Source organism: Mobula birostris, chromosome 16 (assembly GCF_030028105.1).
Source record: "Mobula birostris isolate sMobBir1 chromosome 16, sMobBir1.hap1, whole genome shotgun sequence".
NCBI classification, from domain to species: Eukaryota; Metazoa; Chordata; class Chondrichthyes; order Myliobatiformes; family Myliobatidae; genus Mobula; species Mobula birostris.
Genome location: NC_092385.1, coordinates 15969588 through 15984189, shown reverse-complemented (window position 1 = coordinate 15984189; position 14602 = coordinate 15969588). Strand labels below are relative to the sequence as shown.

The 14602-nt window shown below is 40.5% G+C and overlaps 1 protein-coding gene across 3 annotated transcripts in view; it reads left to right on the top strand.

Annotated features, from left to right (window-relative positions):
• Positions 1-14602, top strand: part of vgll4b (vestigial-like family member 4b) — a 145922-nt gene that overhangs the window by 124061 nt on the left and 7259 nt on the right. For all 3 annotated transcript variants that reach the window (XM_072280330.1, XM_072280331.1, XM_072280329.1), the window contains 2 exons: positions 2526-2742; positions 7587-7710. In XM_072280330.1, coding sequence (XP_072136431.1) covers positions 2526-2742; positions 7587-7710 — 341 coding nt within the window. The remainder of the gene's footprint in view (positions 1-2525; positions 2743-7586; positions 7711-14602) is intronic.

Genomic DNA, 14602 nt, shown 5'->3' with positions numbered 1-14602 from the left:
CTTGTGAGAACTAAGATGATGAGTGGAAGGAAATGGGAAAACTTCTGCTCTGGAATACCATTAAAGCAGGAGGGGCATCCTGCAGGAAGGGAACAAAATTGGTGGGTGTAATTTTCAGGAAATACAGATTAACAGATATTAGTATCTATATTTTTACATGTAAAATAAATCACAGCTGCTTGGAGACTCTGTTACATCATAAATTGCAAAAGTAAGGCTTGAAAATTTGAGTTGTAACCTCTTTATTACTGCTTTGAAGATGATTCTCAACCGCCACCTAAGTTCTTTAATATTGTTACCTTTTTAGTACTTTCTGATTTTTCTGGTTCACCGTGGAGACTGTTTGCCACTACTGCTGGATATGGGGGGGGGGGGGGGCGGTGTTAAAACATTTCTCTCTGGCTTCTTAAAAGCATGAGAGGAGGAGGAATCATTTGAATGCAGGTAATTTTTACATTGGGAAATATTAAGGTCCGCTAAAAGGAAGGAAGGATTTTACCGAGGAAGAGTACCATGATCAATGCTTCACGCCCTTCAGTAATAACATATGCCATTTTTCTGCCTGTCATTTCTCTCAGCTTATTAAATTCTATGCTCTCTAGTTAACAGCAATTTTCCCCCAAGAAAATAGAGTTTAAGACAGTTGTAGCACATTACTACATCTTATTGAGTAGGAAGGTACGGGTTTGATTTGTACTACAATTTAAATGCACCTCAATTCAATTGAGTAGATATTGCCCCAGCAAGTTAGGTAGTTTTCTGCCGTGCTTAAGGGTTAAGAGCTGGGCTTTCTTCGCATTCATATTTGTCTGTAAACCACACATCTTGTGTTCCTGTACCATACTTGTATTGACTACTTGTAACAAAAAAAAGTGGAAAAAAAAAACCTTGGACAACAGAAAAAGAAGAAACTGATTTGTTTGCTGTTAAGTAAAAGCATATGGCTGTTGAAATGGCACATTTCAGTTTAATAAACAATGCTAGTGTTCTAATAATTGTTTATCAGTGCCAGCAGCTTTACAAGTTTAACACTATGAATGCCTGCTTTATTTAGCAAGAGCCCATTTATCAAGAGAGATTGCAATGTTAAATTCAGTACATGATTGTAACTTATGGATAGAATGCACGTGGTAATGAATAAATAGTAGTTTACCCCTTTTATTAAACTTGCAGTCCAGCTGATTAATAACGTTGCGATCACATATATTTGATTCTCTCAATCACTGCATACTCAAAATACTGGAGGAACTCGGCAGATCAGGCAGCATCTATGGAAATGAATAAACAGTCTGCGTTTTGGGCCGCGACCATTCTTCAGGACTGGAAAGGAAGGGGAAAGATACTTGGATAAAAAAGTGGGGGGGGTGTGTGGAGAAGGAGGCTAACTGGAAAGTGATGGCTGAAGCCAGGTGGGTGGGAAAGGCCAGGGGCTGGAGATGAAGGAATCTGATGGGAGAGGAGAATGGACCATAAGGGAAGGAGAGGACCCAGGGAGAAGTAAAAGGCAAGTGAGATCTGGTTAAAGGCCAGAGTGGGGAATTGCGGGGGGGGGGGGGGGGAGGGTGGAGTTGGAGGGATTTTTTTCCCCCTGTTTTCCATCTCTCACCTTTATCATCCCCTCCACTGAGAAAGCTATAACAGAGGGTTTGGTATTTAGCATTAACGGGTTCAGTCCATCTCTTCATTGTGAAGCTTAGGAGCATTGTGGCTGGAGTCCAATATGAGGGCGTAATAAATGGGGAGGAATGATTTGGGAATGTGCTTTGTTACTGATAAAAGTGCACTCCAGCAGATGAAAAGATTGGGAGTCAATTCTAATTGCTTTTGCAACCTTTGCGTTCATGTTGCCAAAACTGATTGATGCAGCTTGGAGTAAGCCAACTAGTGTTTTTAAATAGGTGACAGTGACCCATGAATTGTAGTTGTTATCAATATATTTGTTCTCATTTATGTTATGTAAGATCACTTGTTTGGCAGTAATTCAGAAAAATTATTGCTAGTATGCAATACTGTGACATTCCGAGATTATAATTGGGATCCAGAAATTGCTGCTTTCAGATATTTATAAGAACTTCCCCATTAACAATGTATATTAAGAATCTGAATGGGCAAATTGAAGTATGATTTCAAATTTTCCAAGCCATTAAGTGCCTTGGTATAATTGTGATAAATGTTTCTCTAAATTGTGCAATTACAGAACTAGATTGAATAACATTTTGGGATGGGCTGTTAAATTATTTGTATGTAATCTACTCGTGTATTTCTATTATTATTTTCCTGCTGATGCCTTAATTGTATAGTGAAGTAGTTTTTCCTGTTTCTTCCAGTCATCTCTCCCCTGCTTTCTCCCCTTACCCACATCGTTTGTATCTTTAAACACACTGATCCAAATTGCTAATGATAGAAAAGTCTACGGTTCCATTTCATTTTGAGTATTGCCAGTTCACTCAATGCAAACAAGATGGTTATAGCTTGTTTTCTGATGGTGGTGTGTGTGGTGAATACTAACAGAAACCATTTTGCAGGGCCAAACCTGTCAATGGGGATTTGCGTAAAGATCAACACAGAGAGAGAAGCCGAAGCCCTATAGAACGTGTTGCAATCTCAGCCATGAACCATCTCAGCAATCATGCCTATGCTGGCATAGGACTACCAAGTATGTCAATGGAACAGCCTCTAGCACTGACCAAAAATAGCATGGATACAACTAGGACAGTCAGCATTGGTGTGGAACGACAGCAGGTATAAACACTGGTTTTTGTACTTAGCAAAATCTTTCACTACTGTTTTGAAGCTTGTGCTTTAGAATGTTTTTTTCCCCTCTTGTAAAAATTGGCACATTTTCGCCACTGGTGAAGGTGGCTTTTGTGGGAGAATCTGAAAACTGAGCTGCTGTTCACTGATCTATCCATTGTACGTGCATGGGTGATGTGATGTAAAATTAATTAACTGGTATTAATAATACTCACCTTTTTAACTACTTCTGTGCCCATCAAAGTTTTTCAACAGTAGTGTACATTCCATCATTTGGCCCTCGTGTTGCAGCACAGCCAAAAAGAAACCTGCCAGGTCTGGAGACATCAGCAGTACCTAAGTGTTGGTTTTGTTGGCAGCAGTCTCACCTCCTTGTTGAGTGAACTGTGCATTCAAGTCACATTGCCAGGGCATGAGCAAAGCTGATGCTTTCGGGGGTGTTTGTAGGCAGAGGTGCCTTCGGTTGAATGGGATTTTAAGCTGAGGTATGCTGCAATTCTGTTAATATGAATTTTTAAAAACCTGATTATTCACTCTTGGATGGAACTTGGTGTCTTTATTCTGTTCATTGTGAACTGTTAGCTGTTTAAAATTCCCTCTAAAATCACCTATAACTGCTTTAAGTTGCTCTTTAGTAACATCGCATTCTGTGAAAGTTAGATAAATTCAGATTAATTCTTAGTTTCTGCAATCAGTGCATACTTTACACCAAGGGAAATGGCACTAAAATATTAAAAAGTGGAATAAGTTTGGCACTGCTTCAGCACCTGCAAAATGTTACAAGTATATTGGAATTTGTATTGACTTGATATGGGATTATCTAGAGCAAGGTCCCCAACCTGATGGTATTGGTCCAATGCAATAAAAAGGTCAGGAACCCAAGCTCTAGGAAATTGTCCTATCCTATTCAACCTTATTCTGACAAGGACAAGTACAATACTATGAACAACACACAAAATGCTGGACGAACTCTCTAAATCAGGCAGCATATATGAAGGGGAATGAACAGTTGACATTTTGGGCCTAGACAATTCATCAGGATTGGAACAGAAGGGGGAAGAAGCCAGAATAAGAAGGTGGGGGGAGGGTGGTAAGTAATACCAGCTGGCAGGTGATGGGTGAACCCAGGTGAGGGGGAAGGTGGATGGGTGAGGGAGAGAGGATGATGTAAAAAGCTGGGAGGTGATAGGCTGAAGAGGTGAAGGAATCTGATTGGAGAGTTTGGAGGACCATGGAAGAAGGGGAAGAAGGATGGGCATCGGAGGGAGGTGATGGGCAGGGAAGGAGAAGAGAAAGGGTGAGAAGAAAACCAGGATGGGGAATAGAAAAGAGGAGGAAGAGAGGTTTATAGACTTAGATTAGGGGGAGTTGCTTTGTTGAGCACCATTGCTGCATCAACCACAAAAGGTGGGATTTCACAGTGGCACCCATTTCAATTCAAATTTTCATTCCTGTTATCTGTCGGAAATGTCAGTGTTTACCTGTTTATAAGCAAAGACTTGCTGTATTTGAGTTCATTGGAGCTCTAGTATAAACACTGCCTGCTCTGAGCGCTATTCACCATTATATTCAACTACATAAAGTACATGACAAATTGTATTTAAATTGGCCACTAATGCAGTTCCTCCCCTAAGCAAAATAATTTTCTGAGCACAGCTGAACTAGGGGACAATACTTGATTAGTTTTCCAAAATGCATTGAAGATTAAGGGAATGCAGCAAGATCAGGGCTGTCGTCGAAATAGGCCTGTGGTCTCCAGAGGACCTAAATGATCCAATGGCAGTCGATAGAAAGGAGGTAGTTAGCACTTATCTCGGCCAGTGTCACTTATCCCACTGGCTGCGAATGAAATGTTGTTCCAAACCAGGAGTCTACTCCACTATGTGCCCAACTTATGATGGGGTTGCTTGAATCAAGAACATCAATTGAAACTTGCTTCTCACCTCGGATTCAGCAACGTTACTTTCTGATCCTGCCATTAGTTATGCTAGGTAGTAACTCAGTTTTTTTTAAGGGATTGGTCGTAAGTCATGAAGTGGAAGATGCCTGCCCCGTCCCTCTACTCTTCCTTCACAGGAGAGCTCTTTCAAGAATGCAAGGATAGTCTTACTACCTACTGTTGCCATGTTAGTGATTAGCAGAGCTGAAGATTCCCAAGTGAGGTAGGCTCTTTGCTGATATTTCTGGGCTGGAATCCTTCAACAGGCATTAGGGGCTTTTTTTCAAGTAACTGCCCAAGCCCCCTCAGTCACTCAGTGGGATCAGTGCCCGGATAAACCGGATGCACCTTTGTAAATTGTTACACTTTGCACTCGTAAGGTGTATGCCATACTTCACTCACCTACATGCATACAAGGTAAACTTCCCAGTATTGCAGCAGTGGTAATACTTTGTGCTGAGAATTATTCTGAGGTCATGAAAGGTGCAATTTAAATGCAAGCTTGATATGTTCACATTCTGTCTTTCCAAGGACTTAAAACAAAATGTATAAACTACAAAGAGAGTGTAGGGATGAAGGGCCAGAGTAAGTGCCTTAAATGCTCCAGCTGGAAATTTGGGGAATTTTATGAAGCTAATTAGATCACTTGCTATGTTCTGGAATTCCATTTGCTTAGTGTTTGTGAAGAAAAGAATCTACACGGATCTAGTTCAGACTGATAAAATGCTGCTTGAAGGTACTTGAAGGTGTTCAGTTTGGGGGTTTCCTGAATTTCTTCTTTCCGAGCCTCCAAGATGGTCTCTTACCTGAAGTGGGGGAGGAAGAATGTAACTGGACTTGGTATATGGGGCGTTTCTTGAGAAGAAAAATCTTGCATTTATGTCCATCCTCTGTATGTTCAAGAGTACTTTTACAAGTACTGATTACTTTGAGTGCAGCCATTGTTTGGTTGGTCAATACTGTGGATAATTTTGCACATGACAGCGATTCACATACAAATAACTCCTGTGCTGTTAATTGAAAGTTAGGAAAGTGGATTTTTTTTTGGATTCTGTTATAATGGGGACTGCTGTTTCATCTGAAACATGGTACCTTCAGCAGAGCAGCATAGCTTAAAGCTAGTTCATACTTTAAATACACAGTGACTCATAATTAGGAGCTGAGTTGTAAATTAAAATGTTATAAGGATAGAGCATTCCAGTTGAGAATGCACAGTGTAGGCAGAAATAACTCTGACCTTGACAACACTTTGGTCTTGTTTGCCGAGCCAGTGTTGAGCTACTTGTGGGTCCCATGAGAAGGTAGAACAGTACAGTACAGGTACAGGCCATTCGGCCCATAATGTTGTGCCGAACCAGCTGAAGAGCAAATCAAAAACACCGGTAGACTAATGCCATCTACCTACACTATGTATATGTCCCCCCCACCCCCCATCTTCCTTGTATCCATGTGCCTATCCAAACGTTTCTCAAAAGCCTTCAATGTATTTGCCTCTACCACCATACCAGGCAGCAAATTTCAGGCATCCGCCACTCTGAGAGTTTAAAAAAAAAAATAAATAACTTTCCCCTCTTATCCCCCTGAACCTACTCCGTCTCACCTTCAATGCATGCTCTCTGGTATTAGACAGTTCAATCCTGGGAAAACAGATACTCTCTGTTCACTTCATCTGTGCCTCTCATAATCTTATAAAACTCTACCAGATCTCCCTTTTGCCTTCGCTGTTCCAGAGAAAACAGCCCAAGTTTATCCAACCTCTCACAATAGTACATGCCCTCTAAATCTGGCAGTGTCTATTGCATCCTCTCCAAAGTCCCAACATCCTCCCTATAGTGGGTCAACCAGAAATGTATGCAATACTTTGGAAATGGCCTAACCAGAGTTTTATAAAGTTACAACATAATCTTGTGACTTCTGAAATCAATGCCTCGATTAATAAAAGCAAGCATTCTTAACCATCTTAACGACCTGTGTAGCCACTTTCAAGGAGCTATGAACTTGGATCCCAGGATCTCTCCACTCAGGATCTTGCTCTTAACAGTGTACTATCTCCTTGCATTTGCCCTACCAAGGTGCAACGCCTTAAGTTTATCTGGGTTAAATTCCATCTGCCATTTCTCTGCCCATATCCGCAGCTGGTATAGATTGCGCTGTATTCTTTGCCCGTCACCTTCACTATCCACAACTCCACCAATCTTGGTATCATCTACAATCTTACTAACCCACACATATACATTTTCATCTAAGATCACTCCTATCTTTCACCAAAATGGAATGGATGAATGTTGGATTGTGTAAAGCAGATATGCTAATAATAGTCACTAAGTAGCAAATAGATTTATTTAATTTAAAAAAAAAACATAGTCAATATTTTATGATAAACTTTGGCTACAGTGCCATGCATTCAGAATTTCTGGTACACAACTGGGCAAAAGTCTTAGGCACATTAAGACTATAAGATATAGGAGCAGAATTAGGCCATTTGGCCCATCGAGTCTGCTCCATATTTCATCATAGCTTATCCAATTTTCCTCTCAACCCAATTTCCTGCCTTCTCTCCATATCCCTTCATACCCTGACCAGTCAAGAACCTATGTGCCCCTGCCTTAAATACACATCAAGACTTGGCCTCCACGGCTGCCTGTAGCAACAAATTCCACAGATTACCACTCTTTACTAACTATATGTGCCTAAGACTTTTGTACTGCAGTAATTTTATGTGTAAAACTGTACTGCTGCCACAAAAAACAAATTTTGTGACACGTAGTGATAAATCTGATTCTGGTCCGAGTCTCTGCAGATTGAGAGTGGGAAGGGGGCAGGGAGAGGGGAATCATGCTATTAAGTATTGCTGATTCGAACTATACTAATGCTTTGTTTTTTGTCCGTTCAGAATCGCCCGTCAGTAATTACATGTGCATCTGGTAACAATCGTAACTGCAACCTTTCCCATTGCCCTGTTGCTCACAGTGGTTGTGTTCCAGCAATACCCCAAAGCTACAGGAGACCCTCAAATTGTAAGTTGCATTTTGAGTGATGTTTATGCAAGCAATTTAACTCAATCCAGTCTTGCCTTTGGGTCCTGTTTGTTTTTTAAACACAGTACTTGCCATCTGTGTAGCTTTCTCTTGGTTATTTCAACACTTTCTCTTCCAAGGAGTTTCATATTGGGTTCAAATCACTAAGTTTGCATTATTAAGTTAGTATGGGTTTCTTATCAAATATTTTAATGGGGTTGACAAAGCATTTCTGTCTCTTAAAATATAGTGGTGACTGTATGTAGAGAAAGTAGCTTTTACTTGGGCAATCTTTGGTTTTGGATTGTCCCAGAAACTGGCAACAATATGGTCCAGTAATGCCAAGTGAATGTGAATTAACAAAGCAGACCCATTGCATCTGGGCTTCAGCTGCAGCCAATATAGGTCATGAGAAAAGATCTTTCACATTTCCTCAGTGGCTTTCAGTTTGCACTGTTGTTTCAACACACCCACTGAAGAAATAAAATGGTATTCTCATCAAAATTAAAGTAGAATTTAAAACATTAGCAGGAAATCCATTTTTTTCCCCCAACTAAGTGCTTTCGTCCTTGCATTGAAAAAGAAGTTAACTCTTTGAGGTTAGATAGTATTTCAAATCAGCAAGTTGCTTAGAGGATAGCTTCAATTGTACGGCTTTTAATTACAGAACCAAAGTTATGTCACCCCTTATATTGATACCTGGAACAATATCTGATTGCACAATCATTAAATGGATCGTAAACCACCAATATGATAACCACTTGCTCCCCTACCCCCATTTCACCATTTCTCTATGAATATTGTGGGTGTCTTCATTTCCCAACTGGAATTGCATACTTTTTAGAGCCTCCAATCTCTCCCTTTATTGTGTTTTTTTTAACCTGTAAGGGCTACTAGCTGTTAACTCACGTCACGTCTTTCTCCTATCCTGAGTCTGAATTGCGGATATGTGGACAGGAAAATCAATGTTCTCTTCTTTTACCATGGGCTCCTCTGAGCTTGTTTATACATTTTAGATTTATCTTGCTGATTTTTGCATTCAAGAAAAGTAAGACCTGTCAGGTGACACGAGGTAATTCTGGTCCAAGCATAAAATGCGGAGTGCTTGCTGTCTATTAAAGTAACAATTTTGTGAGATTTGATTAAGATGACCTCTGATCAGTTACTAGAAGAACATTAAATTATTAACATGAAATAATAATAGTAAATAGTCACAGGCAACACACACAATGTGCTGGAGCAGCTTGGCAGGTCAGGCAACATCGTTGGATAGGAATTAACTGTCGAGGTTTTAGGCCGAGACACTGATGAAGCGTCTTGACCTGAAACATTGACTGTTTATTGCCAACCATCGATGCTGCCTGACCTGCTGAACTCCTCCAGCACATTGTGTGTGTGTGTGTATGTGTGTGCGTGCGTTGCTCTAAATTTCCAGCATCTGTACTACCTCTTGTGTCTATATTTACAGGCAAGCCCCCTCTTCTCTCTCTCCCCCCCCCCCACCTTGGTACAACCAATTGGGTTACAGGAATTTGTGGGAAAAATAAATAATATTGTTTTCAACTCGTGCGCAGATGACATAACTTTGTATTCCAAAAACAAAATCACAATGTAGACCATTTTCTATGAACTAAACCCCCACCTCCCGTCCCTTTCCCTTTCCCCCACTGTAATCTGGAGGTTGCCTATATTACAATGAACACATAAGAAAGCCGTCTGTTAATCCATAACAGAAACATAAATGGGGTAATTCTAAGTGTAGCAGGCCTTAAATCACTTTACAAAGCAGATTTTGATGGAGTTGTTAATAGGATGTCATTGTCCACACCATGCACCCAATAGAAGATGAGCAAAAATTCCCTGTTTCTATAAGTGGAATGATCAAGCTGATGTCTTTGACATTTATTGCTCAGCCACTAGGTCCATCCTTCTACTGGCAATAGTTTGAGGATGAATCACATTGTTGGAATCTTGATGTAATATTTGACCCCATTGTGAGCTTCAGACTACAAAGCTCAACCCTTGCTGGGACTACCTTTTTTCCCCCCGTTTGCACTTGTTGTTTCTCTGGCTATCTGCTTCTGAAAGGATCATCCATGTCTCTTTAATTTCCTAAACTCAACATGCCTGTTACGTTCTATCCTTGTTAAGGTCCACTGTTGGAAGACTATTGTATGTTTGCCTGGACCCTTAACCTTACAATTAATCTCATTGTGAGCTTGCACCTTACTGTCTCCTGAAATGTAACATTTTATTCTGTACTCTTTTAGTTTGCATTGTACCATTTCGGTGCACCATTGTAATGAACTGATCTGTTTGAACAGTCTACAAGACAATTTTTTCTTTCTATTCAATATGTGACAATAATATTAATATAAATCGCTTATCCAAAGTTGGCCTCGGATTCACTAGCCACCTTGAACTTGCATTGACCTTATTTAATCAGCTTTTTTTTTTTTGCATGTTCTCATCCTTGTTCAGGTTATCAAACTCCCCTAGGATCTTCAGTCCTCAGATCAGAGATCCTTCCACTCCCAATATCTCACTTCCTTTTCTTCTGGCTGCACAAAAATCCCCAGCCATAACTGTTCCACTGTCACTGTTGTTTCTTTTAGCTATTAAGGCCCTAAGCTGCGGAAGTGAACCACCCTAGATATCACCATTTGTGCTTCCTCCTTTTGACTGAGATTTTCATCAGCTGCATGAATATATCCTTGTTATTAAATAGTTTTTTAATAAAAGTTTACTATGGACTGCCTTGGAAAATGTTACAGTGTTGACAGTGCCGTATAAATAAAACATGTTGGTTGGATCCAAAACAAACTTGGTTCTAGTTACATCAGCAGTTTATTTCAGTTTCAACCAGAAAATCTGGATCAATCAGGGAATCTCGATCTTGCTTGTTCTCAATTGTATCCCATGTGTAGGTTTTTAAACTTTCACACAGCACAGTCCAGATCGATCAGCTATTCTTAACATAAATATCATTAAATGATAGTCCTTGCGAATTAAAGCCAACAAATGGCTTTTACAGTTACTTCCTTCACTGTGTTAAATGTTTCAGGTTGCTTGTGTCAGTATCAGTACATCTTTTCTTGTAGAACGGGATTTAAAGTTCTTTTCAATTTACTTTTGCCTGCATACTTTGTTTAATAATCAGCATATAAATGCAGTTAGTAGATTCTGAATTATGACCCTTAGTATTTTTTTAAGAGTGCAGATATTTAAGTGTAGATATATAGTTAATCTATTTTGATGTTCATTGGTACATCAAATGAATGCCGGTGTAGTCTCCAGACAAAATGTGTAGTAAGAGAATCAGGTTATGCAGTTGTAATTTTGACAATTTATAAATATCCATGTTTTGAAACATAAAACTGAAAGCTCATATACAGTGGATTCCGGTTAAATGGGCCATTTGGGACAACTTTAAAGAACAAAATCTAATCAAGAATGTAGCTGGCATTCACTTTGTGTATTTGAGATACTTTGCCACTTAATTGGGATGAGAGACTATTTGCCGATCAGTTTCCACCTAGTCTGTCGTGTGTGCTTGTGTTCAAAACAGTGATTATTATCACTGATGGTTGGCGAGAAATTAACAGTAAGACAGTTCAGCTCACTGTGGTTCAAATATTCAGGCTTGGAGTGCCAAAAGTAGCAGGGAGTGAAAATGAAACTATTTCACTACTTCAAGTATGCTCTAGTATCAATTGTTTGGCGACAATAAAGTAAAGTAAGTTAAGAACTATGAAGGATTTGAAGTTACAATCTTGAATATTACAATGAAAATGAAGATTTGGAGGATGTAATCATCGAAAACATTGAATGAAGGCAGTCCATTATCTGCACTAGGTGTCTGCATTGATTTTGTTCATTTGGTGGTTGTCCGTGGTATCCAGTGAGGACAGGAGACCTGTGCAGGAGGGTTGTTTAAAGTGGAAAAGCTGGGCCAGCTCCATTCTTGAGCTCAGAAGCCCAGGTCCAATGGTACCAGCGGTCATCACAACTGGGATCTTCATGCAGTGGATGACCATGACCATTCCTGTGTCTCGTCAGGCCCTTTGGTTTCCGTGGAGCATTGCAGAACTGCCTCGCTGGCCATTGTATCTCTCTGTAGATCTTATCCATCCAGCCTGCCAGAGTTGGCTTTGCATGCTAGGAAATGCTCGTTTAGTCAATCAAAAAAAAACATACGCAGTGTCAACTTGATGAATTCTTCCATCATAGCTATTGTAATTTTATATATCTAGTGGTAGTGTGTTCTAGTTAATTTCATTTCAATACATTTTAGTCCTTATAAGACACTGGTAAGGCCGCATTTAGAGTATTGTCTGTAATTTTGGGGCCCCTTATCTCAAAGGATGTGTTGTCATTGAGAGTCCAGAAGAGGTTCATGAGGATTATTTTGGGAATGTGGGGTTAACATATGAGGAGTGTTTGGCAGCTTTGGGCCTATATTCACTAGAACTTAGAGGAATGCGGTGAATCTCATTGAAACGTACTGAATGTTGAAAGGACTATATTGGGTGGATGTGGAGAGGATGTTTCCTGTGGTGGGGGTATCCAGAACTAGAGGGCACAGCCTCAAAATTGAGGGGTGACCTTTCAGAACAGAGGAAAGGAGGATTTTTTTTTAGCCAGAGTAGTGAATCTGTGGAATTCTCTGCCACAGACTGTGGTGGAGACAAAGTCCGTGGGTATGTTTAAAGCGGAAGTTGATAGTTTCCTGACTGGTCAGGCCATCAAAACATATGTGAGAAGGCAGGTGTATGGGTTGAGTGGGATCAGCCACAATGGAATGGCAGAACAGAATCAGTGGGCTGAATGGCCAAATTCTGCTCATGTCTTATAATTTGTTACTCAGTTAAGTGGTAAAACTTTGGCTAATTGGGGGCAGCCGCTTAAATGGGCCAAAATATACTTGCCTCAGTTAACCAAATATTGTCCCAGTTAACCTGAATCCGTTGTACTCAAGTGTTATGGACAATGCTGAGAGCTTGCTGTCGGGATGTTCCTGTACTCTCTCCGAGCGAGCCCTTCAGTTGCTCCGTTAGTAGAAGTGTGCAACAGCAGCAAAGTAAGCTTACAATAGCCACTTTTCTGTAAAAATACATGCATTATGGCTGTAAAAGTAAAGAAAGTAATTGTAGTAAGTGGAGGGCATTGTTAGATTGTAGACATATTGGACATACTAAACACTTTGCAGTTGTCTACAGCTGCCGCCTTCTACCTTTGCCACAATTCTGTAACTTCTGTGCTTTTGTTCATGCTCTCTGACTCACTCCATCTCTGTATATTTTGTTGTCTTTTTCCTGTGCTGGTTTCTGATTTTTTTTTTCCCCCCTCTTGATCCCAACCTCACGGGTTGGCATGAGTAGCGTGGAAAGAAGGAATGGTATCGAGAACTGTTAATTGGTTCTTGCCACATTTAGTGTTTGCAAATGAATGTGAAACAGGCGGGGGTGGGGGCAGGGGGAAGGATGCAGAAGTGAACATATCGAAACAGACACCGAGTCAGGATTGAGATTTATTTTCTCAAACTTTCCTGCAATGTCAAGGGCCATTTGGCATGTTGACTGTTCGACTTTCAGGTCAATCCCATTTCCCCAAATCTCCCAGTAAGCTATTTACTTCCACATGACTCCCGTTCTGTTATCGCCCACCTACACAGTAGATCGCAGTGATCAATTGATCTCTTTTTGAGATCTAGGGAACCCCCTCATGGAGAAATCCACACATGTAGCCTCCGAGGATGAGATCGACCCAGAGTCCCTGGAGCACCACTCCAACCCAATTTTAGGAGGGTTGAATCCAAAGCCAAGTTGGGTTTTGATAGATTGGTGAAGCAGGACAGAAGGGAGTCTGCTACTGAACTGAGCTGCCTAGTGGACAGAGAATGGTCGCTGTGAGCGTTCTGAGTAGAGCAGAATTGCGGGGAAAAGCTCATGAATGAACAGGGTTTGGAATGGAGTGTGAATTTATTTCTATGGGAAGTTTTTACAAAATAAAGATTAATTGTTTTTAAAAAATCCTGTAGTGTTGACCTTTGTATCAAACTCTTCTGATGAGCAGTAAACCAACTTTGCATTTACTTTAAATTAAGAACAGGAAATGTTGGATATCCTCAGCATGTCAGGTTGTACCTATGGTTTAATCCTTGTCCCCATAAGACATGGGAGCAGAATTAGGCCATTTGGCCCATTGAGTCTGCTCCACTATTCAATCATAGCTGATCCTTTTTTCTGATTGTGTTGGATTTGGGAGAGACAGCATGACATGATGACTTGTCATCTGAATATTTCTGATGATCATCGGTATGAAATGGTAACCCTTTCCCTTTCTGCGTGACCTGTCAAGTATTTAGAATATTTTGATTTCAGTTTTCCGGCATCAGCACGTTCATTGTTAGCAGCATTAGATTTTCCAGTTCCTGCTGAGGGAAATTTGTACCATTGGGTATAGTTCAAAACAAATATATTGTCAAAATACATATGTCACCATATACAACCCTGAGATTTTCTTGCGGGCATACAGTTATTCCAAGAAACACAATAGAATCAGTGAAAGACCACGCTCAGCAGGATGGACAAGCAATCAGTGTGCAAAAGACAATAAACTGCAAATACAAAAGAAAATAATAAATAAATATTGAGAACTTGAGATGGAGAGTCCTTGAAAGTGAGTCCATAGGTTACGGGAACAGTTCGGTGATGGGTTGAGTGAAGTTGTCCCCTCTGGTTCAAGAGGGGTAATAACTGTTGGAGAACCTAGTGGTGCAGGTCCTGAGGCTGCTGCACCACCTTCCTGATGCAGCAGTCAGTAGCAAGGGCTGTCTGGATGGTGGGGGTCCTTGATGAAAGATGCTGCTTTCCTGCAACAGTGCTCTGTG